The following is a 26154-nucleotide window of genomic DNA, read 5'->3' on the forward strand; positions in this document are numbered from 1 at the left end:
GCATATATTCACAGCCAGATGCCACGTGTGATCTATTGTGGCCTGTGAGATGAGACTCCAGCTTGGGTTTTGGAGTTATAGAGTTTTGACCTTTATTTTTATCATGAACATTATTTCGGTTTAAAGGATGTGTGGTGGGTTGACCTTGGCTGGAGCCAGTTGCTTCCGGAGTTGCTCTATTGCTCCCCTCCTCAGCAGAATGGGGGCAGAGAAAATAAGATGACAAAACCCCTCATGGGTCAAGGTAAAGGCAGTTTTCTGAAGCAAAACCAAAGGTCATGTGCACACAAGCAAAGGAAAAACCAAAAAGATGTAATTCTCTACTTCCCATCAGCAAATGGTGCTTGACCACTTCCTGGGATGCATGGCTTCTGCACATTTAGTGGTTGCTCTGGAAGACAAATGTCATAAATAATAAATGGCCCCCTTCCTCCTTTCTCTTTGCTTTACCTGAGTAGACCCTTTGATCAGTTTGGGTCAGCTGTCCTGGTTATGTCCCCTTCCACTTGTGAAGGGAGGAATGTTAGAGAGATGATGATGTGCGAGCACCACTCAGCAGCAGCCAAAACACTGCTGTGTTATCAACACCCTTCCAGCTACCATTGCAAAGCACAGCTCTAGCTATGGGAAAAATGGATTCCATCTCAGCCAGACCAAATGCAGGAATTAGTTACTGTGAATTCTTTTAAGACATTTTATTCCTTCAGTCTAATATGCACCACAACTTCTTGAGCACAGGCATTACTCTTTGGACTTCTTGCCCTGGTACCAGGCAGTCTAAAGCTGCCCAACATCAGACCACTCAAGCTTGAACTTGTTCCATCTCATGTGGGAACACCCAGCACTGCCCATTTTCTCTTCCAAGCCACACAGTGACAGCTTGAGGACCTCATCTAAAGAACTTCTGCCCTGGTCTGTCACCCCCTTAAATGTACGCAGCCAGTCTGGTCCTGCTGAGCAGCAGAAATTATCGTTAGTGACTTTTCTTTAGCTGCCTTTGTAATTGTTCTCAGCCCATACTCTGCGCTACGTTGAGTATCTTAATGAAACCCATGTCTACTGCATTTCATCTGTCTTGATAGCTGTCAAAGGGAGCCACTGCCAGAGTGATCTGGTTTGACTTTTGCTTTTCCATTTTGTAGTTTACCCTGGTTTTATTCACCTCCAGGCTTTATTTTCCTCAAAAATTTCCTCTAAACCTTCCCTTACCATTCTGGCATGTTTCAGAAGGTTTTTTTGCAACTTAATAAAAAAATAATTTTGTCCAGAAAGTAATAAAAACTGTGCCATCTCATTGTGGAATAAATATTTTTCAGGCATTGTGTTTATGGCTGTTTTTACAATTTGAAAACAGGAGCCCCAAGGACAGTGAAATGTAGCAGCAGCATCACTGAGTTCCCTCACTGATTCTCCTCTAATTCTCCTCAAAACTGAAGACTTGCGAGTCAGCTCCACACAAACAGAATACAAATACATCCTTTGCTTCAAAAATACATATTCTTGGTGGTGTTCCTCTGCAGAAGAAGCTGTTTACAGCTACATTTTGGAGTTAGAGAGGATGTTGGTGATCTATTTATAATTATTTTTATGGCATTTAACATTGCCATTCTTGCGCGTTTGGTTTTTTCTCTCTTTATGGTACTCTATACCTAGCAGTATAGAACTCAAATATTTTTCCATATTAACGTTATTGTTGTTCTTGCATTTGGTTGGGTTTTGGTTATGGTCTGGTTTTCTTGAAAGCAAATCATGTGATCATGTGTAAATTTGCCTACTTAAGGATAGACTCCAGTCTTTTTGACAGAGATGATAGACTTTTCTGCTCTTTGGTCTTTGTGGACCTCAGCCACAATGAATAACTTTCATGTATCTTCCAAAAAGGTACATTCACTGTCCTTCTGAGATGGCCAAAAATTCCAGTTTTATTTTCTTTCTTGTGCCACCAATGCCAAACCTTCTGTTTCTGTAAACTGTTCTGCTGGACACTTTGAAAGCAAACTCATCAACCAGGAGAACACTCATAATTATAAAAATTAAAATAATTTAACTAATCATAGAAAGAATACAAAGCAGGTTAATTATCTGAAGTGAGACACTAAGTGCCACACTTCTAACACCAAGTTAAAAGGAAACTTAATTCCACTGAAAACAATGGATTTAAATACATTTTGATGTGTGAGATGGAAAAAACAAACAGATGTCCAAGGTAGATTTTGCTCAGTTAAAAGCAAATGTTTGACTTTTAAATTTAGTAAGATATTAACAGTGAGGTCATGCAGAGTGCCATGAGACTTGTAAGTGCCACAGGAAGGCAGCAGCCTTGTGTGATTCACCTGGTGCTGGGCTCTGATAAAGAAGGGAATGAGCTGGTAGTTCAGTAATCAGAATTGGTGTCTCAGATTAGCTCCCTGTTCCTCAGAGCTCCTCCATTAAAACCAATTCATCTGGCAACACTTGACCTTTGCAAATTCACAGGAAAACTTCAAGCATTTGCCATCTCAGATAAAAAACTGCAGTGCTTTTTAGTTCTGGGTGACTAATAAGAGCAAAATACGTGCACATGATTAAAGCAATGCACTTTAGATTTACTTCAGAATAAATTAACCCAAACGATACTGTTTCTTTTCAGAACTGCATTTTTACCAAACACCTGTTTGTTCATATCCCTGATAAAAATAGCAAAATGGTGCAAAAGCACATGAAGATCTATATTTGGAATAAAGAACTAATTAATTGGATAAAGTATACATCAAATCATAAAGACAGTATTTGTGCTTCCACTTTATTTCCTATTTCCATGAATGACTTGAAGCATACAAAAAAGTGTATTTATTGAATGTGCAGGTGAATGAAGCTGAAAGCAACCAGTATCATGCTGGAGAGCAGGATGCCTCTCTGAATAAGGGTCAAAATGTTAACATGGTTGCAGAAGAAGCCAAATACCTTGCTGAGATGGAAGAACACCCTGTAAAATGCAGGCAGGTGTTCTTTCTCTGTCTTTGAGATTTGCTGAAGACCCAGCACTGCACAGTGGGGAAGATGAGATCCATTTGATAAAATCAGGAAGAGATCCACAAGTGCATGAACACAGGTGTGGAAAATCCTGAGATGCAAATACTAGGAAAGCCCTAGGCTGAAAAGCTGTTAGTCCAGTAAAAAGGAGACCAAAGGTGACATGATAACAGCCTGCAAATATGGAAAGCCTGCTGCAAATTACAAGGGAGTGGTAATATGTTTTCTCTGTGGTGCATAGGATGAAATGAAAAGTGTTTGAATGTTTTATTAGATTAAAAAAACTAATCTGATAAGCATGGACAGGTGTGTAAAGCTTTAATAAGCTTGAAACAAAAGCTGTGAATAAGACCATCTTTGCTCCAACAATACTCATAAGGATCACATTTGAGCACAGCAGCAGCTTGTCCAGATTTCAGGATTGCAGGGTATTTTTGAGAAGAGTTTATGTAGAAATGATTCAACTTTAACTGCTTTGAGTTAGACCAACTTTACTAACTGTATATGTCCCAGAGCTGTAGGTATTTTCTGAGAGTTTGGCCCAAACTCTCAAAAGGTACATTGAAAGGCACACCTGTTTAGATGCCCAGGACAAACACTTAAGCAACATTTAAGAAGTTGTTCAGCTGCCACCTCAACCTGCAGTCACTTACACACTTCCTGGGAGTGTGCTTCCCATTCAGCCATAAGCTCTCACATCAGGTGGCTTTGCTGCCAAATCACTCCCTCATGAACATTGAATGTATAAACTGGAGCAAATACCCCACAAAACTGTATTTGGACTGTCACTCCAGATTGCCCGAGGATTTAAGGGTTTCAGGTGGGATGTGACAGACATTGCTGCTTTAGATCTCTTTTTGCCAGCTAGAGATGTGAACATTATTTTGTCTTGGTATCCCAAATGGAAACTTTTAATGGGTGAATGGTTTGGGTTGGAAGGGCCCTTAGAGATCACCTAATTCCAACCCCTCTGCCATGGGCAGGAACAACTGCTGCCAGACCAGGTTGCTCCAATCCCCATCCTGCCTGGCCTTGAACACTCCCAGGGATGGGACACCCATAAATTCTTTCTCTCTGCCCAACAAATAATCAAGCTGATACCAAAACTAGAGGTTTCTTCACATCATTTCAGCTATCTGAGTAAATATTATACACAGAAATAAGATGTCATAAAGCCTGTGGAAAGATTTAAAGACACATTTAAATGAAATGATCTCAACTTGACCCTTTCCAGGCAATAAATAGGTGGAGATTATGCAGGCAGATGTATATTTAAAAAGAAATTAAAGGAGCATTGCAATACGGTTATGCTCATTTATGCCTGTTAGAGCATGGCCTGAAGTCTGACAGGCACTTGGTAAAAAAACTGTGGCACTCATTGAACTCTTGGGTAGAGAATGGCACAGGGTCAAGAATTTGGGTTTTTTTTAAAATAAATTTTCCAGTTTTCTAGAGCTCACGAGGAATTAATTTAACTGCTTTGCAGTTTTATATTGCCAGATGCAATTAAGAAGCTTTTTTTCCCCCTTCATTTATTCACCATCTTTTTTAGGAGATTAAGATCCAGATAATCTGTCCTGTCATTTGCACTTTAATAAAATAAAAATACCATTACTGTATTCACTATCAGCACAAGAAAATTACTTGCTCAGGATCTCACTTGCTAGTATGTCATTTAAATCTGCAACTAATAAGCCTCACAAATTTTGTTTAGCTCTGTTTACTAAAATGAAGACATACAAAAGTAAAATTCATCCTGGGTTACAAAAACATACTGGAATACAATGCAGTTGTAAGTAAACTCTGCACTGAAAGTTGTACTTATCCTTTATACACAGTTACTAAATCATTATAACATGCTTTATAAAAGCCAACTCAAGCAATAGAACAATGACCCAGTAAGATTTTAGCAGCAGAATATCAGCGGATTCCCCCAGCTCTTGAAGACTTTTACTTTTTGAATGCTTTTACTGTTGCAAGAGCAATCTGTGTCGGTGACATTTTATCATATTTCAGCTTGTTTCTTACAGCCAAACATGTAAGTCCTGTGTAAAAACAGACAATAAGAATTTTACCAGAGGAAAGCTCTTGTATTTGACCCTGGATATATCAATATATGGAATTGAATTAGGACACTGTTTTTTTGTAGTTGCTTTCAATGTGTAATGATAGCAGTTATGCTCTGGAGCTTCTGTACTGTTCATCAAAACTTACCTGCTCTTTATCTTTTAACAACATTTCATTTTCTGCTGCAGTTACAGTATTATAGTGGCACATGTAAATTCTCACCAGATATTTAAATGCATATTTTCATGTTTTGTTCTTAAGTGTTCTTGTTCTGTTGCTTACTCTGGTCATTAGCTGTATCCCCAAATTTCCATTAGAAGCAGCTAATTTTTCCACTTAGTTAGCTAAAGAAACCTCTAGATGTTATTTCTCTCATAGTAACATATATACAATATATGTTATTTTTCTTGAAGTAACATATAAAATATAGTCCTTGCAATTATCTGATAAAATTCTCCAGAAGAATTTAAATGCATTGTAATGAAAGCTACTGCAACAGAAGCTGAAGAAAATAAAGCAGGGAAGTTGCTTAATTCACTATGAAGTGTGTGGAGAAAAAAAAACATGCATATGTATATAAACGTGTCCAGAGGAGTTAAAAAAAACCCCCAGCCATTGAATGTCTGAGTCCCTGAAATCAGCATGAGTTTGTCACCAAATTACTTTGGAAATCTTATCTTAAATCTTTTTCACAGAAAAGTTGTTTTTAATATATGGAATCAAGTAAGGCATTGCTCAGTTGTCTAAATAGTACCCTCCACTTGAATTTTGATAACAGTTTTTGATTCAGTTTTTTCTCAGCAGCTGAAGCCCTCACTTGTAATCTCTACATACATCACCAATGGGTGCTTCTGACTTTACTCTCCTGTTTGAAATCCAGAGAGTGACATTATTGCTGGCCCTAAGGGACATTGGTGCTGTGTGCTGTCCCTGGCAGATCTGTCAGCTGCAGAGAAATGATCCTCAGACAACTGGACAAACCAGATATTCACACTGACAGAGCATGTGACTGGACTTAAGGTCAGAGATTCAGAGACTGCAGGATTGGGACCTTTAAAGATCCCTGCAGAGGATTGCCCTGTGTGCTGTGTGGCACTGGCATTAAGGGAGGTACCTGCAAAGTTCAAGGGTTATTTCATTCTTTGTGGAACCAGGCCTTTACAATCCTGTAAGCACAGGCTGATAGGGGTTCACCAGGTTTACTGTCTTTTCATTCCCTACTTCAGAAAAAAATTAACTTGTTAATTAAGTTCCTTAACTTGCTGATTATATGACTAGAAAAACCCCCAAAACCCCATTTTACATAGAATGAAGAATATTAAGATGAGCTTCAGTATCCTGCCGTGCCAGATCTGATACCCTCTGTTATTTTGTCACCATACTTTGATTGAGATTAAAATAGGTTTTAAAACTTCCAGATTGTCTTTGTCACCACTGCTATGCACAGTTTCTAAAATCAGTGCTGAAAAATAATTCAGACTCTAAATGCTCTTTATGTTCAAGTTTATACTCCCCAAGAATTAAATCCACCTTCTCACAAAGGAACAAAAATAATGACAGTTCCACCCAAACTGTCTCCTGGAAATACAGAAGGTTCTTCTGGTTTGGTGCCCCTTTTCTTTACTGGGTTGAAGCACACCTTTAATTCTTACAGCTGATAAATGTTGCTTCCTGATTTTATTTTATCATACACTTTATCATATACTAGGTTACTCTTTTGTATTTGTAGCAAAAAGTTTTTTTTTTTTTTTTATTTTAACCTGCAGCTTTACATTAAGTATGTTATAATTGCAAAGTATGTAAAACATATTTGTGCTAGAACTTGACAAGACAATATTGAAAACTTTGCTTAGGTCAGTTTTAAATGGATTTTATGTATCTTAAAAATGTATTTCTAAAAGTGAATATCTGTGAAAAAGGATCTCAAAGGAGGCCATCTATTTAGACACCAGATACAAGAAAAACAACAGTTTTGCAAGAGTTGAGCATCTAGCATAAAATTTACATGAACTCCACTCAGATGGAGTGGTTTCTGATGGCTTCTTTGCAGCGGTGCTCTGAAGAACCAAGAATTGTAACGAAATGTTATTGGCAAAAACCTTCAATAAAAGTGGATGCCAAGTTTTTGCCAAAATAAAAATTTAAAATATACACATGCCAATATTAGCACTGGACATGCTTCACACCCAAGGAGGCTCAGCATAGCAAGTGCTTAGAATTCTGCATCAATCAGCACAGACACTTCTTTAAGATCTGACATAACTCCTTTAAAGGAATCAAATCTCTGATCAGAAGGTGGCAGATGTTGTGGTAACAATAACACCAGACACAACTTGCCTACTGTGCTGCATGAAGTTCAAGTGTGTGCAGCTTTCTATAATCCTAAAAGTCTCCCAAGAACTACTCTGAACAATAGCAGGACATCCTCCGCTTCTGAGCAAAGTAGGAGAAACTTGCTCATTGGGACTGGTGATTTTTTTTTCTAACATCCCTATTATGATTTCTTCCAAGCATTCTCTTGCACTTAAAAATTGGTAATTGATGTCTCACTATGTATCTGCTTGATAACTACATCATCTAAGTCACTCTCATTGCATCAAATCTGCCAGAGCTAACAGATAAATTCCTTATAATTAACAAAAGATTAGCTAATAAAAACAATTAATTGCTAAATGTATGACATTTTCCATACTCTCCTTTTAGCCTCTTTGCATCTTCTCCTTTAAACGGTTTCTTCCTTTTCTCAGATTTTGCAGCTTGCTCCTTCCTTTCTTGATTTTCCTGCATTCAGACAGAATGAAAATAAAACAATAAATAAGAGTTTCTGAAGGAAAAGCTTGTTAAGAAGCTCTCAGTTTGTAATGAATAGGTATTCTGAACATGCCCTGTGTGCACTTAAAACTCTCAGCTGCTGGGGTTTGAGGGTAAATAGCAGAACAGAGCTTCCTGGTCAATCCCTTTGGCCTTATCCATGTGATGATGTTACCAGCAAACTATTTCATCAGCTTTAACTGCAACTTTCAACTACGGACTGAAATGCATTCTTCTTAATTAGTCCCTTTGTTCACAATAGAGAACATTAGTTTAACTTAATTAGCATTCTAGAGATTTATCCCATAGCAACCTTGTTTGTATTCAGGGATTTCTACCAGAATTTTCAGGAGCTGTTCAGCTGTGTTAAACAGCAATTCACAGTTTCTCTTCAGGCTCTCATTAAATTTGCCAGTAGTATTTCTGCACTACAGTTCAGGGCCAGATCCAGGCTGGATGTTTATTGGTACCACTCACACAGTTGCCAGAATGGCATAAATCCTGTTGGGATTTATGTAGATAGGCAGGATTCTGGTCTCCACAGAGCTGCTGGTACCAGAATAGCAAAATTAATGGAGGAAATAAGGATTGGAATGATTACTGCTAGCAAAAGAAGATGATTGTTCAGTGGAAGAGTATTCCTGGCTTTTGATAACTAGCACAACAGTGGGAGAAGGCAGTTCTGAACATCTAAGATAACCGTAGTATAACAAAGATGATAAAAGCCATTTTCTTAAATGCTCCTGCAGTTCTTGTTCCAGAGCTGCATTTGTCATCAGAACATTGCCATCCCACCTGGAAGCTTGCCTGCTTTTGATTGCAACCAGTGAGTAGTTAATCTACACATTGCAGGTAGATCAGTACTTAACAGGCTGCTGTGTCATATCACACAACCTAATAACATCCAGGAAGATGCTGATGGTTTGGTGCAGACAAGATTTTTGATGAGACATGTGTGGTCTGCTTTGCAGAGAGTTTGAAGCAGAAAATACAATTTCCCACGATAGTGATAAATCTGTTTGATTGCTATGGATCATCTGCCACTATTTCCATAAGATGAGCTGGACAAGTCCAAGAAAATGTGCACAAGTTTATAGAACTAGCCTTTATAGAAAGCAAAAATCTAGGATCCTTTGGTCCAAAGGAACTTTCAAACAAATCAAGAAAACTTGTGAGCAGCAACAGAGTTAATCCGTTTGAAATATAGGAGCACTAGAAGCTCAAGGTTGTGGAAACTGTCACTGGGTGCCCTGAAAAGGAAAAAATCCATGTACTCTTGACAGAAAGAAAAATATCCATTTGCCCCAAACAGAGTGTGCTTCTGAAAAAATGGGATACAGGTGAAGTCTTATGGAGAGGCTAGAAGCCTTCCATCAGTATAGGCAAGTACATTTCCTATGTGTTTGCCTGATAAATTCCTGCTGTCTTAGCATAACATCTTTGAGATACTATGGCTGAGACACTTGCAGATTTGTGGGCCCTAGGAGAAAGTCTCTATGTAATATGCCATAAGAAATAAAGGAGGTGAATTCAGGGACATCTTGTTCTGCTAATTGAACAGCACACACAGTAGTGAGAACAAGCTAAAACACATTAGGAATAAATTTATCAATTGAGCAAGCCTGAACCAAATTTTTCTTCAGAAAAATTGTAAAAAAAAAATCCTAAACAACATAACAATTCAATGTAAACACACTTAAAGTTTCTTCAACACAAGAAAGTCCAAAAAGGTACAGTGGTAGTAGGGCAGAGAAATGAATACTCACAATCCCTTCTCCACCTTCCTGGGTTAGTGAAGGCAGCTGCAGGGATGAGATTCAGTGAAAGAGGGAGTCACTTTGGATTTGCACTTTGTGGGATGTTAGATACTTGGTTGATTTTTGAATTTAAAGACGCCCCAGGACAACTGTTTATCCCCACATTATCTAAAGCACATCGTGTTCCATCACCATATGCACCCTCCTGAAGAGCAGCTGCTCCAGCATGGTTGTCCTAGGGGAGGGCACAGAGGAGCTACCCCTGTGCAGAGCTGTCTGTAAAACAGCTGTCAACAACTGAATACTTCCTAGAGCAAATTTTGTGGAACATTTTTTTTCTCCTTTTCCTGAGATTAGACCATCTCTTTGCTGGGAGGTCCCTTCTATGAACAGCTGTAAATGCTAAGGGAAATCAGATGTTTCCCACAATCCCCTGTAATCACGCAGTGCTTCTTTTCCCCACAATTTTACCACTCAGTTCTCAGCAAAACTCCATTTCTGATTTTTTTTGTCTTTGAGCTGAGGAGCTATTTTCTCCCTGTCTCCTTCCTCCTGCCATCTGCTTCTTTTATTTTTTGAGAACTGGTGGAACAGTCATCAGCCCTGGGTGACAAACCAGCTCCCTTGCTTCCTTTCACTGCCAGTTTTGGATATCATTTGGGTATTTGGAAAGGCTTTATTGATTTGGGCTTTTTTCCTCCAGGTAGATGGAGAGAAAGATGGCAGAGCCTTATTAAAGTAATTCCTTTTGTGTAACTCAATTTTTTGGTTACCTGAAGGATAAGAGATCAGAAAGAACCCTCAGGGAAGGGAGAAAAATTTTGTTTGAGCAAAGTAACAAACCCCAAATCTCTGTAGATAAGCTTAGGAGAAATGAAGAATCACTATTTATCGAAACTATTTCCCCTTCTTATTTGATGTGGGAATGGAAAGATAGCACTAACAATTTTGGCAGTGCAAAGAGACCTGCTTTACACAGAAGACTCATCTCAAAATAAAAGTTACACCTTAGCATTAAAGCTTAAAATAAATGGCACTGGGATGAGATTATGCCTGTGGCTGATTCTAGTGTAAAAATCCAAATCACAGAATAAAAAGATGCTTTAGAAATTAAAACCTTCAGGTTTTCAGCATGTTGCTATTTCAAGTACAAATAGTATCTTTGCTGTGGTGATAGTAAGAAAGCAAGGCAAGAGGAAGAGGAGATTAATTCTAGGTCTGCAGTAGAAGAGAGGTGCAGACAACATGGCTAATAGCTGTGGTACCTTCGAGGTGAGGTGCTGCTGAGAAATGGAACTCAAAATGAGATGAAAGGGAGTTTACATTTTGGGATATAAAAAGAAGCTTCTTTCTAGTTGCTCTGACCTGGCTGTGAGCAAGAAGCACCCAGAAATGTAGTTTGAATCCCCTGCAGCTGTACTAGGACACTCCATAACCTTTACTGGGATTGTTTCCTGAAAGAACTGCCATTGCTGAAATTACCCTTCACAGTAAAGTATAGCTCTCCACAGGTGCTGACCCATTATGTTCTTGACTCTCTTAGTTTTTCCCTTGGTGCCTAGAGTTTTAGGAACTTTAAGGACCAAGCATATTGCTAAAACATCTGTGGTATGTAGGGTTAATTTTCCAGACTGTCTGTGGCAGTATCATATAATTTCAGAGCTTGAATAGCTGTGTTGCTTGGAAAATTTCAGTTCAGTGCTTTACTGGAGAAGTGGGTAGTGGGAACAATAGAGGATATATTTTTTGTCTTTCATCTTCTATAACTTCCTCAGAAATTTCATTGTTTTAATCTGAATCTATGATCTGCCCTGAAGCACTCCTCCAGTCTTCTTTTACTTTCATTTACTTCTGCAACCAGGGTTACATAGCCCAGTTTAGAGTAGAAGGAAATAGAAATTATTGCTTGATTAAAAAAAAAAAGTTCTCAACCTATTTCTAAACAGTCACAAGGGCAAACCACCTGTAAGGTCTTGAGGAAGATCTCTCTGAAGGTTTTCATTGTGCTGAATACATCTTCCAAAGACAGTTTTGTTCGGTCTTCACAAAGATAATCTGCAAGTTCTTCCTTCTTCTTTTCAATGGTGGCAAATTCCTTCTGCAGGTCCTTTGAAGCATTGAGGCTGCCCTGAAACACATTTTGTAACACATTTTATACATATTAAAAAGTAGCATATTCTGAGTTGCCCAGAAGACTTCAGTCACTTAATAGAGAGCAGTCAGTTTTTAAAAAAACTAACAACTGAGATTGGTTCACAATGTATGATACTTATTTCTGAACTGAATCATCTGCATTTTCCCTCATTTAATCATACAACCACGTGGAAATGTGGCACAACCTGGGATGACTGAGCAAGGCACATGCAACACCAGGATTTCTGCCTTACAGCTTTAGTTAAGTGACCCGTTCTGAGAATATGAAAATCTAGGATGCTAGGAAATATGATTTTGGGGGTGGGAGGGAAAAGCATATTGCAAATCTATTCACTTTTCTCCCCACAAAGCACAGTGAGACAAAGCATGCTTCTGTGCTGCACTATACACATTTATAGTTGCAGCCTACGTTCCTTTTTTAGGGCTTTCCTTTCTTTTTCCCACAGAAAAACCTGTCTGGTCCTCAGCTGTTTCCATATCCCAGTACCACATTACAGAAAGGAGGAAAATCTGGGATATGCCTTCCATCAGGGCACAGTGGGAGGGTATAATGACCCCTTTTCCATTGGGCTTTATATCCAGTTGTAACCTGAATGACACTGCCTTTAAGAAGAGAGTGTTTAGGAAGAAAGACGGGAAACATGTCACACTCACATTACCTACTTGCACAGATTTTCCATGCTGTATTTTTAAATCATCTGTCGACAAAAATAAACGCTTCTCTATTTCCAACAGTTTCTTCAAATTGGCACCTGCCTCGGCCTGCATGGCGTCAATGTGGATTCTGCAAGGTCCACAAAAGGGACTGTACATTAAAGGGGTAAGTCTTTTGTTTGCATTAACTTAAAAGGTTTTTATAAACATTATCATCACTGCAAATGAACATGGAATTAATTGTCCAGCCCAGACCCTGCTTTTGCAGGTAGCTCTTTTCTTTAAAAATGCTTTTTCATGTGCACAAACCCTCATCTAAGAAAGGCTCTATGCTTTTGCCCTCACTACCTCCCTGGATGGACTGTGGAAGAACCTCACTGTCCGAGTATTCAAAAAACTCCAAAAAAATTCCAGCCTATTTTTATTCATAGGCAACACAAGCTCATCTCCCCTGTGCCAACACTGTCCTTATGTAGCTGGTTCTTCTCCCTCCTTGCCTTTTCTCCCCAGTCTATTTATAGTCCAAAACTGTATCTCCTCTCTGTGTTACTTTAGCTTGTGTGGAGATCCAAACACAGCCACTGCCAAACCAACATCTTCTGTAGTTCTGAACTCTCTCTGGGCCAGACAAAATTTACTGAATCAGCAAAACCTGGCTTGGTGTTTCATGGTGCATCCAGATGTGAGCAGCATTAGGAGAGTCCCCTTGCAGGATTTGCACCATGCACAGCTCTCCACAAGTTGATTAGCAAATCAATTTTGTAAGTTTGAGAGTTTGATTAAAGTAGAGGGCAATTACATTATACAAGGAGTACATTTATATCATTGGCCAGAAAGATCTAGTTTCAGTCAAGAAAAGTATTTCTATTATAACACTATCCAAAAACAGCATTCAGTTTAGCTTCTGCAAAGCTAACTCACAAAAGCCACAGCGTTTTTCTGTTTAATTATAGAATTAAAATACTTTCAAAAAATTATTTAGCAGCAAGATAATAAATGTCAATCCACTGGCAGATTTAAAATTACTCCTTATTTGAGTTACAATGAAATCTAAATCACTACAAGGTTCCTGTGAATCCTCTGAATTCATAACAGGATTAAAAATGTTAATCCCAGTTCTACAAATGGGGATTCTGATTGGTATAATTGAACATATCTACATGTGATTCCTTTGAGTTAAAGAGAAAGAGCTGACAATGGGAGAAATCAAAAGTCTCCAGAAACAGGTTTTTTCTTTTCTACCCACATGTATCAAAAACCCGTGCTGATAGTCAGCTCTGGTAAGTCCCCCCCAGTTGCCAGTAAACCACCCCAATCATTTCCTTCTTACAAAAGCTTTGTACCTTCAGATGGGCTTTCACCTAAAAATCACGGAATGTGCTGAATTTGAAGGGACCCACCAGGATCCTCAAGCCCAACTCCTGGCCCTGCACAGGACCATCCCCAAGAGTCACATTGTGTGCCCCAAAAATATTGTCCAAACACTTCTTGAACTGACTGAGAAGCCTCAGGGAAGAGATGTTTTTATTGAAATATGTGGAAGAGGACTCTGGTCCTTGAAAATGAGGGAAATTCACGATTTACAAAGTTTTCTCCTAAAGTAGTACTGGGATCCACAGAAAGAAAATCACACTGAGTCCCAGCTAAAAGTCTTAACCAGGTTGAACTATAAAAATTTCAACACTGTTTGGTGCTGAAGGGAACCACTCTTTCCTACCGCAGAGAAATCCTGTGACCTTATTACACCATCATAAAATGACTCAGCTCCTTGCTGGCTTTAAAGAGGTTAGCAATTCATACATGACAAAAACAAACAATAATGTCCTACCCCACTGCCTGGGAAACAAAGTCAAGGTCTCTGGGAAGCTGCAGGAGATCTCTATGTTTTTTTTCAACTTCCTAAAATTGAAGAGAAAAAATGGTTATCTAATACAGGCTGTCAAAGAGCATGGAAGTTTTTCAGCTGGACAACATCAGGACTGAAAACTTAACACTTCAGTTTCGTTCTTATAAACGTAGGGATAAATTTAGTCTTGTTCATTCTTTTTCTCATGTGGGCATCCACAGGGAGTTAAAAAGAAAGGAAAAGACTCATTTTAAGTTCTCAGGCTGACATCCCATGGGCTGCCACAGTGTGCAGGCTGACCTGAGATTTTTGTCTTCATATCACAAAAATAATTTTAATTTGACAGATGCATTTGAGATATGTGTCAACACAAGGGAGCAGTTGAAGAAGAGAAAGAAAACAGCAAGCAGACATGTCAAGTGAACTTGAGGAAGGAAACCTAGTGTTACCTCCCTCAATATTACTGTGCATTGATGTAATCTCATCTGCACAGAGAGCTGTGGAGAAATTTTCATGGTATTTCCAGCACAGAGGCTTACCCTCCAGGTACCTGTAGTGGGGTATTACAGAGGTAAAAGCCTCTTAGCTTCTGGGAAACTAATATTTGAGAATAATGCACACAAGATTAATTTCTCAGTTTTGTTGTACCTCCAAAATATGGTGAAGCAAAGTAATGTTGTTTTGGTTTGCTTTTGTTTCTGTCAGTTTGAGCAAAGCACTAATTTTAAAACCTCCAGCATCTCCAGTATGACGCCCCTGGAAGATACATAAAAAAGTTCCTTCCTTCAGTTTTCAAGTTTTGCATTATTTTCTGTTATCTTTTTAATACAACAAGTAAAGAAATCACTTTACTTACATAATTCAGAAAGTTTCCAACTTTAAGAATCAATTGGCAAAACACTGGCAGTCGGTGACTGGTAAGAATTGCTAAAGAATAAGAAGAGAGACATTTTCAATAAATTAAATTATCTGAAATAGGATTTTCATTAGGTTTGACGGTGATGATAACAAAATTTTCATCCAAGATTATGTCAAACCATTGTTATGGATTTGGAAAAATACCAGTACAGAAATAAATCAGCTGAATGGAAGTCAAATGAATAACTTTCTATTATGATCTTTTCTTTACAAGTAGATGGAAAACTAGTTTTTCCATTAAGTTTGGAGTATTGATGTGTCAACCCTGCAGCAGCTGTATGAAGAAGAATACAAGACCACACACAAGAAAGCATATAAACTTGTGAAAGTCTATAGTCCCCATTCCCAGCACATATTGTTCTAGTTAAGAAAAGCAAAGGGCTTTGTGCCTTGTTATCATTGCTAGTGAGAGTGAAGATCAAAAGATGCACATTTTCACAGGAGAATCTGGGGTAAGAGTAAAGTTTTTGGCAGAATTAGAACAGAAACACTGACCCTCACAATGGGATGGGAGGGGAGCAGGGAAGTCAGGGTGGGACTACAAAGAGCTGTTGATTGCACCCCAATAAAGAGTAACCACAGCACTGACATCAGACATCCAGGTAGAGCCCTGTTTTTTGTGTAAACATAAAAGTTTTCAGTTTAAATGTTTAACAGGAGATCAGTGACTCTCTGAAACCATTGAACTGAAGCTGGAATGCATGAGTATCTTCAATAAAGAGACAATTTAAAACTAAAACCAGGGCTAATTTTGGGTGGAGGAGTCTCCTGAAATATTGGTGAACATCATCTGGGATGCCTTTTTCTGGCAGCCACATCAGATTCTGGTACGTCACTGTGTCCTGCTCCACCACAAAGCTAAGCTGCATCAGTGCACACTACAGGAAAAACTGGCATTGATTCATTGTTAAGGACAAAAAAATCTCCTCTGCACACAAAAATGTAACCTATACTCAGACAGGATCTGGCACTGCCATGTCCATCTCAGGAGAGACCTTACTGCTGTTGACAAGTCCCTGAAAGGTTGCAGAGGGAGTTTGGTCTCTTCTCCCCGTGACAGGATGAGAGAACTCAAGCTGCACCAGGCGAGGTTCAGGTTGGACACCAGGAGGAATTATTCACAGAAAGAGTTGTTAAGCAGTGGAATGAACTGTCCAGGGAGGCAGAGTCACCTTTCCTGAAGGTGTTCAAGAAACAACTTAGCACTAAGTGCTAAGGTCAAGTTGATAAGATTTTGATGGGTCAAAGGTTGGACCCAGTGATCTTAGAGATCTTTTCCAACTTAAATGATTCTGTGAACCCTGGAAGTGTTCAAGGCCAGGATGGGTAGGGCTCTGAGCAAGCTGGTCTAGTGCAAGGTGTTCCTGCCCATGGCAGGAACAGGATCATCTTTAAGGCCCTTTCCAACCCAAACTATTTTGTGATTCTCTGATGAAGGAAATTTCCTTATTTCTCTTCAGAACTACTACTTCAGAGCAGAACAGCACAAACTGCATTCTTCAGAATGTATTCTAGGAGCAGGAATTTGCAGAATAATTTTGACATTTGCTACACATTCAGCAATTAAAAGGTTAATTTTGATTAGATTATAGCATAGGCTACCACTGATGCAAATCAAGTAGAAGAAAGTGGCTGAACCCTGGCACTGGTGCAGCACTGATGTACTTACTTTCACAGGCTGTCCTGACGGCTTGTGCTTTTGGCCACAGACACTCCACCAGAATTTTTGTTTCCTCACAAATCAGCATACATTCAATCCTCAACTGGTAGCTAAAAAGAGATCAGTGGAAAAAACCCCAACAAACACCACAAAAAACAAATCCCACGGGCCTGATTAATTGACTTGTGTTCAGCATCATCCATTTTAGGCAAAGCACAGTACCAACATTCTTACGGTCTCCTTAATGCTCTCATATGAGAGCTGGATTATAAATAAATCAAACACAGATATTTCCAAAGATGTCCTAGAAACTATTATCATCTCCTCTTTCAGAAAGCAATGCTGGACTGACATCTGGCAGTGACTACCTTGCATAATGAGGCCATAATTTTTTACAATTCCTGGGCAACACCAGCCAGGATTTTAGTTCTTTTTAACTTCACAAACAAATTTGAAATATTTTGGCAGTGATGTCCTTTAATGACATTTATGCTTCATCACAGATTAATATTCTGGAAGTAAAACATTTTCTAAAGTACTTTTAAATCTAGCTAGAAGTCTGAGAAAATGAAAAGCCATATTTTCGCCACCACATTTTCAAAAAAGTATCTCTGGTTGTGGCATGGCAACTGATCAGATTTATGGAGGGCTACTGCTATTAATTATAATATATCACCATCTTTTTGTGAGCAGCAGAAAGAGTTCTCTGTGTGCACCTCATTTGACTTGGTAAAAACTGGGGAGGTGGTGAAAGCACAGGCACTGCTGTGATTCACTCTGGGATTTGTGGGCTCTCCAGTGGGTGAACTGGGATCTGTAGCCCAGGGGTGGAGTGAATCAGCAGCCTGGTGACAGGATTCAGTCTGCAGCTTCACGCCACACAGGAATAGCTGTTCAACAGTCAAGGGTTTTTTCATTCCAAGGTTATTTTAACTGTAGTTTGCCAAAGGTGTCTGAAAGTCTCTCTGGCCTTTGGGAAGGAAAAAAATAATTCTTATACAGGGACTACAAATAGCAGTCAGATGATTTATCCTGAAGACTGGATGTCAGGAACACCCTCTAGCACAAGAAACAGGGGCCTTAATTTTTATGGACAAGTCTTGTAAGAACCACACTCATGGAAAGAGACAAGGAAGATCTTGCTTACCTGGGAACTTCCAAAAGATGGAGATAAAACTGATCTGCATTTGCCAACTGTGATTTTTCTTTTTTGCAAGATTTTAGGCTATTTATCTAGCAGGGAATAAAAGACCAAAATAATCACACATTTTAATTTAACAGGGAAAAAAAGCACGCAAACATTTCTGGTGCCATTTTCTACTTACAGGCATGAAACTTGCTTTTCTGAATTTGCGTGTGCATAGGCAATGGGAATAAAGTAGATGAACAATAAATTCTACATATGAACTGGTTTGCAAGGGCAAACATGTAGGTTTTATTTTGATGGGAAGGTCCTTTGCCTTTGTACAGCATCTCCTAGGATGAATTCCTGACCTGTAGGCAGAGATTCTGGAAGCTATAATGCACAGGCATCCAGAAACCCTTTAAAAAGATGGGTCCCTTCCCTTACTCCTTTTTAAAACTTGTTCTGAAAGGCTGTCTATTCACCTAGGTCTACAAATCCTACTGTGCTTCATCCACTTAATTAAAATAACAGGATAGAGAGTAGCACTTTTTCTACACCTGTGCAGAGTTTCCCAACATGTTCTTGCTCAACCTTTGTGTGAAGAGGCCAAACTGTTGCTGGGATGGACTTCCCACCACCCTGCCTTGGAATTTCATTGACCTAGATGCAGCAGAAGGATGTGGGATCCAGTCATAGCTTCTTGCTTTAGCAGTGCAAGTGTTTCAGGCTGAACACACAATACACTGAACTGCACCAGAATGACACGTTAATAGATACCTCCTGGTCTTCAGGCAGCAGTTTAAGTAGCTGTCTCAGCACCTCAGCATCCAGCTTGGTTCTATCCCCTTTCTGAATCATGGCAGCAATCTCTTCATTGGAGCTGCAAGGAAAGAAATGATGTGGAGCACTGGGGGAGTAACATGGCAAAAAAGACCTCAATCTCTCTGCTGGCACTCCAGGAGCAACTGAAGTAACTCATACTGTGCTTGTCTCCCATTACAGTTTGGATCATAGTCCTCAAACTTACAGTGGAGATATGAAATTCCAAAGGTTTTTTCTTTTAAACCTAAAGCAATATTCCTTATAATTTAGGTGTGATTTTTGACCTTTGTTCATATTTACATAGCAAACCCCAAAGCTCTGCTTTTACTGTAGGCGTCCAGTGTCACTGAGAAAGTATTTACATTTGAATTCCCCCACAATCTGCAGCAAAGACAAGGATAAAACCAATGGCTCACAGAAGGTTTTAGCTCAAATCCTTGCCTGAAACTTTGGCAAGCAACATGTGTTTGAAATGCTTCCAGATTGCTGTGGTTTGGGCTCTGGAGAGCTGGGCTCCCTCGGCCACCAGGGCTAACAGAGGCTCCAGAGCAGCCTCAGCCCTCACAAGTGCAGTGGGACTCAGCTCTTTGATCCCAGCTGCTCCCAGCAGAGCTCAACCACTGCCCAGGGAATCAGACAGGAAGAGGAAATAGCATCTGCATTAGGCTATGCACCATTCTCCCCCACGGAGAAGCAGTTTATAATGGAAAAAGAAGAATAATAACTAAAAACATCCCTCTGACTCGTTCTGATTTATTCTTAGTGAAAAGGGATTTCTTGGCTGAGTTTCCTCTTGAAACTCTTTTAACATGGGCCATGACACAAAGGGCAGAGGGAGAGCGGAACATCCGTCATCATCCTGCCACAGTTTCAGGGAACCTCAGAGTAAAGATATTTTCCCAAAAAACTAGTACAAATTCCTTTCCTCCCCCACCCCCCCATGAGGGCTGTGACTTGGTAAATTTCCATTTGTTTAATTATTCAAACTGTTTCCTATTTATAGAAAAACTGCACATAAAAACTATGTATGATTTTGGATCCGAACCCCTGGAAATTCCTCTTTAAAAGCAATGAAGTGAGTTGAAACTTCCATTCAACAATCTTCACTAACAGTTCCTGCTAGAATTTTATATTTATGACAATAATACCAAAGAAAAACGTGTTCTTACATAACTCTACTGTTATTTATGAACATTGTCTCTTTAGGAATCTGTAGTCCATTCTAGATTTAATACCAGCTTGAAAAAATGCTATTAATTGCCTGAAAAGAGACTGTCACCTATCATGATTTAATAAAAAAGGGGAAAAGTTGACTTCTTGTTAAAGAAAGCGAGTACTTGCAAAGTATTTCTGCTAAATTAATTTCATTTAATATCTGAATAAACACATAGACACATAAAATCAGTAATTCAGTTATTGTCCAAATCTTACCACTTAAATTGCTTCAGAAATATACTCAGAAGGAGGCTTTTCTTTGGACCTATGAACGTGATCTGTAAGAAAAAAAATCAGTCAGCTAGAAATACATTTAGCTTGAATTTAGCAGATTTTCTAGAGGTTTTGTTTGTTTATTGGTTGAGATTCATTCTTTTTTACCAATAATATAATCAATAACCTTCATAGATCAAATCCCAATGACAACAATACAGCTATTAGATATGTTTTAGAAAGAGACAAAGGCAGAGAGAAGGAAATTGATTTGCTTATTCCTGATTATAATTAATATTGAAATTCCCATGTCCTCCCTGCCTCAGATGAAGACCTATCCCCCAGCAGAGTTACTTCAACTTGTTTCATAAACCTCCCCTGTGTTTTTTTTAAGGCAGCCTCAGGTAGTGAGGCTCAAAATATTTCAAACTTTCTTGTTATAAATGATTGACATCAATAAAGAATTAATAAGCTTTTCACTTCCAAGAACTTTGCTATTTTCTACAAGAAGTGGGCAGTCCAAATACCTCATTTGTTTTCTTTATTTTTGGTCCCGGTTTCTCTGTAGGGATTCTTGATGGGACAGAGAAAAGAAGCTCCAAGCTTGCATAGTCAGGTTCCACAAGCTCCTTGCTGCTGCTTGGCATCACAGCCCATATGGAGTGGCTTTCTGCAAGAGAATTAAAGCTCAAGATGGACCAGAGAGGTTGAGGAGCACTTTCAAGGCAATGTGATTTGTAAAAGGGAAAACACTTCTGAGGATGAATGAAATATGATGTTCATTAGCCCTGGACAAATGTGCATTATTTAAGAGTGACAGCTCCCACAGAGAGCATCCCAAAGGTTTGAAGCCTAATTAAACCTGGAAGATTATTGCCACATTCAATTCACTGAGCTGAAGGCAGCAGATGAACTTAATGGGCTGCTCCAAATTGTTTTTGCTATTGCTGACCAGCTACACATTGGAGGATTGTGGTACCAAAACAGGGGATGTTGCATCCAATTAGGTAAACATCTCTTTTTGCAAGAAATAAAGACTCCCAAGCCCAACATTATTACCAGAATCTTTGGGACCTATCCAAAAAACAGACAGAACTTCCAAACATGATCTTGTGCACCACGGGAACCTTTAAGACAGGATCTCACCTCCTTTTGCTTTAGGAGAGATTGCAACACTGACACTGAATGCATTGGGGATGAATCTCAGTTTGTGTCTCTGCACAAGAAAGTGGTCCATGGCTCAGTTTTTTTTTACACCTGTGTTTATATATTTTATCATAGCAGCAAGTTCTTGCCCCTTATGACCCCTTGTCCTGGAGATAAGCAAGGAAGAACAACTGAGATCTGTGTCGTGTGAACTGAACATTAAAAACTGCAGCAAAACTGGAGATGTGTTTCCAGCCTCTTTGCTGGAAGTTGAACAAGACCTTCAAGCCTTTTGGCACGTGCTAACCACAGACTCTGAGGGTTAGTTTGTGTGTGTGTGTGTGTGTGAATCACCACACAAATCATATGCCTGTGGTCAGTATGAAATGAAATTGGGGCTACCCTGAGGGTACACATTCCCCAGCCCTACTGACAAGAGTTTTCAGCCTCAGATCTTGGCTGATGCACCTTTTGGCTGCACAAGAACATAAAAAGCAAAGTAAAACCATCAGCTGAGAGTTTACTCACTAATGATGCACCAGAAATTCATTGAGAAGAACCACAGAACATGACCATCACACTCAGAGCATTTTGCAAACCTTTATCTGTGCAGACTCACAACATCCCTTTAACAAATAACAGAGATTGAGAGGTTAAGAGAAGGTAACTTTAGCAGCCACAGAGCCTCAGCCCAGAGCTCCCCCCAAACTACTATTTCCTCCACTAATTGGCAGAGGACTGCCTTTCCATATTCATTTTGTGATTATGGTTGAGAGCAAGCAATGGGACCACATGTGTGACCTGACTTATGAGTGAAGGTTTATTCCCCTGACATCAGTGCTTTCCTTTGGCTGCACAGTGCACAAACCCATCAGCCCAGTGTCACAAACAAGCACGTACGTCTCACCACATCAGAGGGGAGCTTCTGCCAGTGGAGCAGCTTCATCCTCAGTGTTGGTGTCTTCCTGTCGTGGGGCTGCTCCCCACATCCACAGGAAGGATGACTGCACCCAGGATTGCTGCATGGCTGAGGAGATGGGAGTGATGGGGAATTTATGCCAGGCAGGGAAAGAGGGGGAAGAGGCACCTTGCACCCAGGAAGTAGGGGAGGAGGTGGGGGCAGCTGGGGTAGCAGAGCTGGCATGACAGACTGTTCTTGGGAGGAAGAGGAAACATCTTTCTGGGAAGGTGATGTGCTCCCTGGACAATGCTCTGACTTCCTAGAGAGGCCAGTGGTTGGAGAAAGGCTCAGGTCTTCCCTGGGGTTCTCCTCTTCCAAGTCCATATTAACTTGAGTGCATTTGTTCAGCTTTGGAACAGATCTTCTAAGCACTGTTTTGTGGTGATTTGAGCAGTGCATGCTTGATAGCAGGCTCTCCATGGCTTGCCCTGGTCCCATTTTCCTGCTCTACAAGACAACAAGGTGGATGCACAGATTAGCAAAGTTCCTCACAACTGCTCTCTACTTCTAATTCCTACAGAGACCCAGAAATAACAGTGGCCTTCACATCAAGGTAAGCAACAGGAATATTTCTAACTGCTTTACAAGTGACACTTCATAGCAGTTTCACCTTGGCGAGTGGGGAGCAAGGCAGTCCTTCTGGCCATAAGGCTCATGTTTGACTTCTCTTGATCCTTCTACATTCTTGTTATAATACATAAAAACAGACAGAGCAAATGCTAACAGCATAATAAACTCTTACCTGGTTGTTTTTTTCCCCTGTTGACAGCTGTCTGGGAGGGATGAATGAAGGGGTGAAGAGATGCCTCCTGGAGAATTTACTGCAGTTGCTCTATAGAGGGGACATCTCAAACAGCAGGGACACAGTCAGCCCTGAAAAACCAGGTTGCCACAATTTACCTTAAGTGCAGAAGGGTGCAGGGGATTTAAAGAGAAACTCTCAAAATAGCCTAATGAAGTAAACAAGATACAGCTGAGGAGGAGGATTCAGGATGAGCTGCTTAGGTACTTGTAACTACACATGGAAATTACTTATAAGCATTTCAGTGAATAAGATTATCTTTCCTATTTTGCCCTTAAACCAAATTTTATTCTAGGGAAAATCTTTGTATTTGTCTTGAGATATACAGTTTCTCTCAGAGCTTCCTGCAAAAGACTGCAGAAGTCCCATACATACATATCTTGTCTGTATGCCCAGTTTTAAACGTGGAGACAGTCCTACCAAAGTTAGTGGAGCATTTGCTGGCTCAGGACTTTGCTTTGTTTGCTTGACTGAGCAAACCTTTGCAAACAATTTCATTTCTTGTGGATGAGCAGGGTCCTGGGACACTTAATCTCAGTAGCTGGAGCTGCTGTGTGAGTTCTCTGTTTATAACCTCTACAGCAATGATCATCACAAATGGCAGGAGCAGAACATGTTAAAAGGGGAGCAGTGAGCAAGCTATCAGTGCTGCAGAAATGACACAGTAGGTGCAGCATTTTTAGGGATTGTATGTAGGCAGAAACAAAGCCCCCTGTCATCCCATTCTTGAGCAAAACACACATTAATAGCATCAGCAGTCTTAACTAGGTGGGGACTTTCATTTCCAGTGCAGCATGAGAGATATTTTTGGCACATTCACCACATTTTATTCTCAAAGAGCTAGGTTAATACCTATGAATGGTGATATATTATATGGATCATAACACCTATGAACCATTTTCCTCCTGACACAGCAATTTGGGGCAGTTACTAACACAGAGAAAACTCATTAAGGGAGCTGCATCAAAACCTGCCATTGATGCATCTCTAGTCCATAGTATACCTGTAAAGCTTCTCCTATAATTTGGAACAGTTTATCTTTGAAACCTAGCAGCTCATAGTGATGACAGTCTCCAGCTCCTACAGCCCCTGTAAAATTGTGAGCCAATGCATCTAAGGCAAAAGAGAGCAATAAAATTTTGATATATTTTGTCAGTCTTAATTTAGTAAAAATAGCCTACATTAGAAACATTAAATGTTAAATCAGCCAGTAAATAATATTTGATTTACATACTAAATGGTACCAGTTAAAATAACTATGTCAAAGGCCTATAATAGAAAATTAATATTAACCACATTTCCAGTTTACTTGAATTAATTTGTTGTTGGTTTCCATATTTCTTTTTGCACAAATAAGCAGTTTCCCCAAAGGTAAAGCAGGCTTACATTTAATTTAAATAAACAACTCAATGTATCCCCTTTAGGACTTCACAATCTTCGAGGTAAACTTGTACATATGCCTGTAATTACCCTAACAGGACAAGTGAAGGATTTAGCCCTATGAAAAAACCTAATGAGAAATGAGAAAGCCTAATGAGAAATAAGCCACTTTTTGCTAGAAGTATTAGGGGTAAAATGAGCTGATTAAATAAAATCTTATTAGAAATGCTCATGTTAAAATTCTGCTGCTTGTTTATTTTAATTAAGCTATAGGGAGAATCAGCAAGACTATTAATTAGGAAGCTCTTTCTTTTAATCAGAGTGCTCATCTAAATTGCTACAGGGTTTGTGTAAAGAAAAGTCTTATTTTTAAAAATCCTACTAACAAGTAGTACTATACAAGAAACAGCTAATATGCTTTGAATGATAAATAGGCTTATAATAATGTATCTCCAAAGATTATACTTTAGAGACTAAGTAAAAAACCCCATGCTTTTAAGAGATTAAAGCCTTGGTTTAACTTCAAGGCAGCTGTAACTTACATCGCTGAAAATGTTCAAATGAGCTTGTGGGTATATATTAAAAAGAAATCTCTGTGTGAAATTTCCCCTTAGAAAGTGCAGCCTCCTGTCCCTGGTGAATACAGACATAAATAAACACAAATCTCAGTGCAGCCAGACAAGCACTTGCACTGGCAGCACTGAGGCAGGGCAGGGGACAGAGATTGACTCAATACATCAGCCCAGTTCTGATGATCCTGTGGAATCAGTTAACTTGCAATTAACTGTGGAGCTGTTTTCAGTGCTCTACTACTCCACCTTTTGTTTTATGGGGAAAGCTGATGATGCTTGAGGGCCATGACAATACAGACTTTCATTTCCACTTTTTTATCTGACTACTGACATGCTAAAAATAGGCACACATCTCATTAGCCTTGAAAGAGAAGCTGTATTTTGACAACATAGAGTTTAGAATTTTAAGTCAGATTAAAAAAAAAAATCTTACCTCTGCAATTTGGATAATGTAAACACTCCAAATTTTTCACTGCTTGTGTTGCTATAGGGCTGATGTGGGGCTACCTTGTTTTGTAAAACTTGATTTTCTTTGTAATGGGAATTTCCTGAATTGGTCACTATTATACTATAAATACGGGGTTAAATGAATGTTTCAGAAGACCTGATATTTCCCCTTGTGTGCTATAAATACCTAAAAGATTTCTTTTGAGGGGGAAGTTGTTTAAAAATGGTACCCACACACATTCAAGGTAACCACCAAAAGTGTAAGCACAGAGTCAAGACCTGCAGTAAAAGATAGTTTTGAGGACATGAAGATGTATTTCTTACCAAATGGCTGGAGTTGAGCAGCAGGAGGAACAACCCAACTGGGGACAGGGTTAGTCACTTGTTTATGCAGACAGCTGCTTCCTAACCAGAACAAAGCTGTTGTTCATTAGCTCCCAATGGGCTCCACTTGCTCTGCTTTGGATTCAGGCACTGACTTGCATTAAGATGCTCCTGGTGTAATATTGCTCACTGTTGACTTTGTAACTTGTGTAATTTATTCATGATGATTATGATTCTTACAAGGATGAAAATAAGAAGTAGGAGAAA

General features: G+C 39.4%; 1 protein-coding gene across 12 annotated transcripts; it reads right to left on the reverse strand.

The window, feature by feature from the left end:
• Window positions 1-6337: 6337 nt before the first annotated feature.
• Window positions 6338-26043, reverse strand: LOC135302569 (inverted formin-2-like). 12 transcript variants are annotated; one of them, XM_064423157.1, is made up of 15 exons: window positions 25888-25902; window positions 24551-24674; window positions 23105-23235; window positions 22302-22809; window positions 20783-20925; window positions 20259-20320; window positions 18783-18885; window positions 18027-18112; window positions 16889-16989; window positions 15158-15228; window positions 14950-15057; window positions 14284-14354; window positions 12456-12606; window positions 11611-11775; window positions 6338-7860 (listed from the first exon to the last, which is right to left on the reverse strand). In XM_064423157.1, the coding sequence occupies exons 4-15, from the start codon at window positions 22798-22800 to the stop codon at window positions 7741-7743; spliced, it is 1680 nt and encodes a 559-aa protein (XP_064279227.1). In that variant the 5' UTR covers window positions 22801-22809; window positions 23105-23235; window positions 24551-24674; window positions 25888-25902; the 3' UTR covers window positions 6338-7740. The 12 variants fall into 12 exon arrangements, 11 of the variants coding, with proteins under 11 accessions (XP_064279227.1, XP_064279232.1, XP_064279231.1 ...); XR_010364161.1 differs by lacking the exon at window positions 24551-24674 and having other exon boundaries at window positions 12461-12606; window positions 25888-26043; XM_064423162.1 differs by lacking the exon at window positions 24551-24674 and having other exon boundaries at window positions 12465-12585; window positions 25888-26043.
• Between the last annotated feature and the right edge of the window lie 111 nt (window positions 26044-26154).

This window comes from Passer domesticus, chromosome 6 (assembly GCF_036417665.1).
Source record: "Passer domesticus isolate bPasDom1 chromosome 6, bPasDom1.hap1, whole genome shotgun sequence".
In the NCBI taxonomy this organism is placed as follows: Eukaryota; Metazoa; Chordata; class Aves; order Passeriformes; family Passeridae; genus Passer; species Passer domesticus.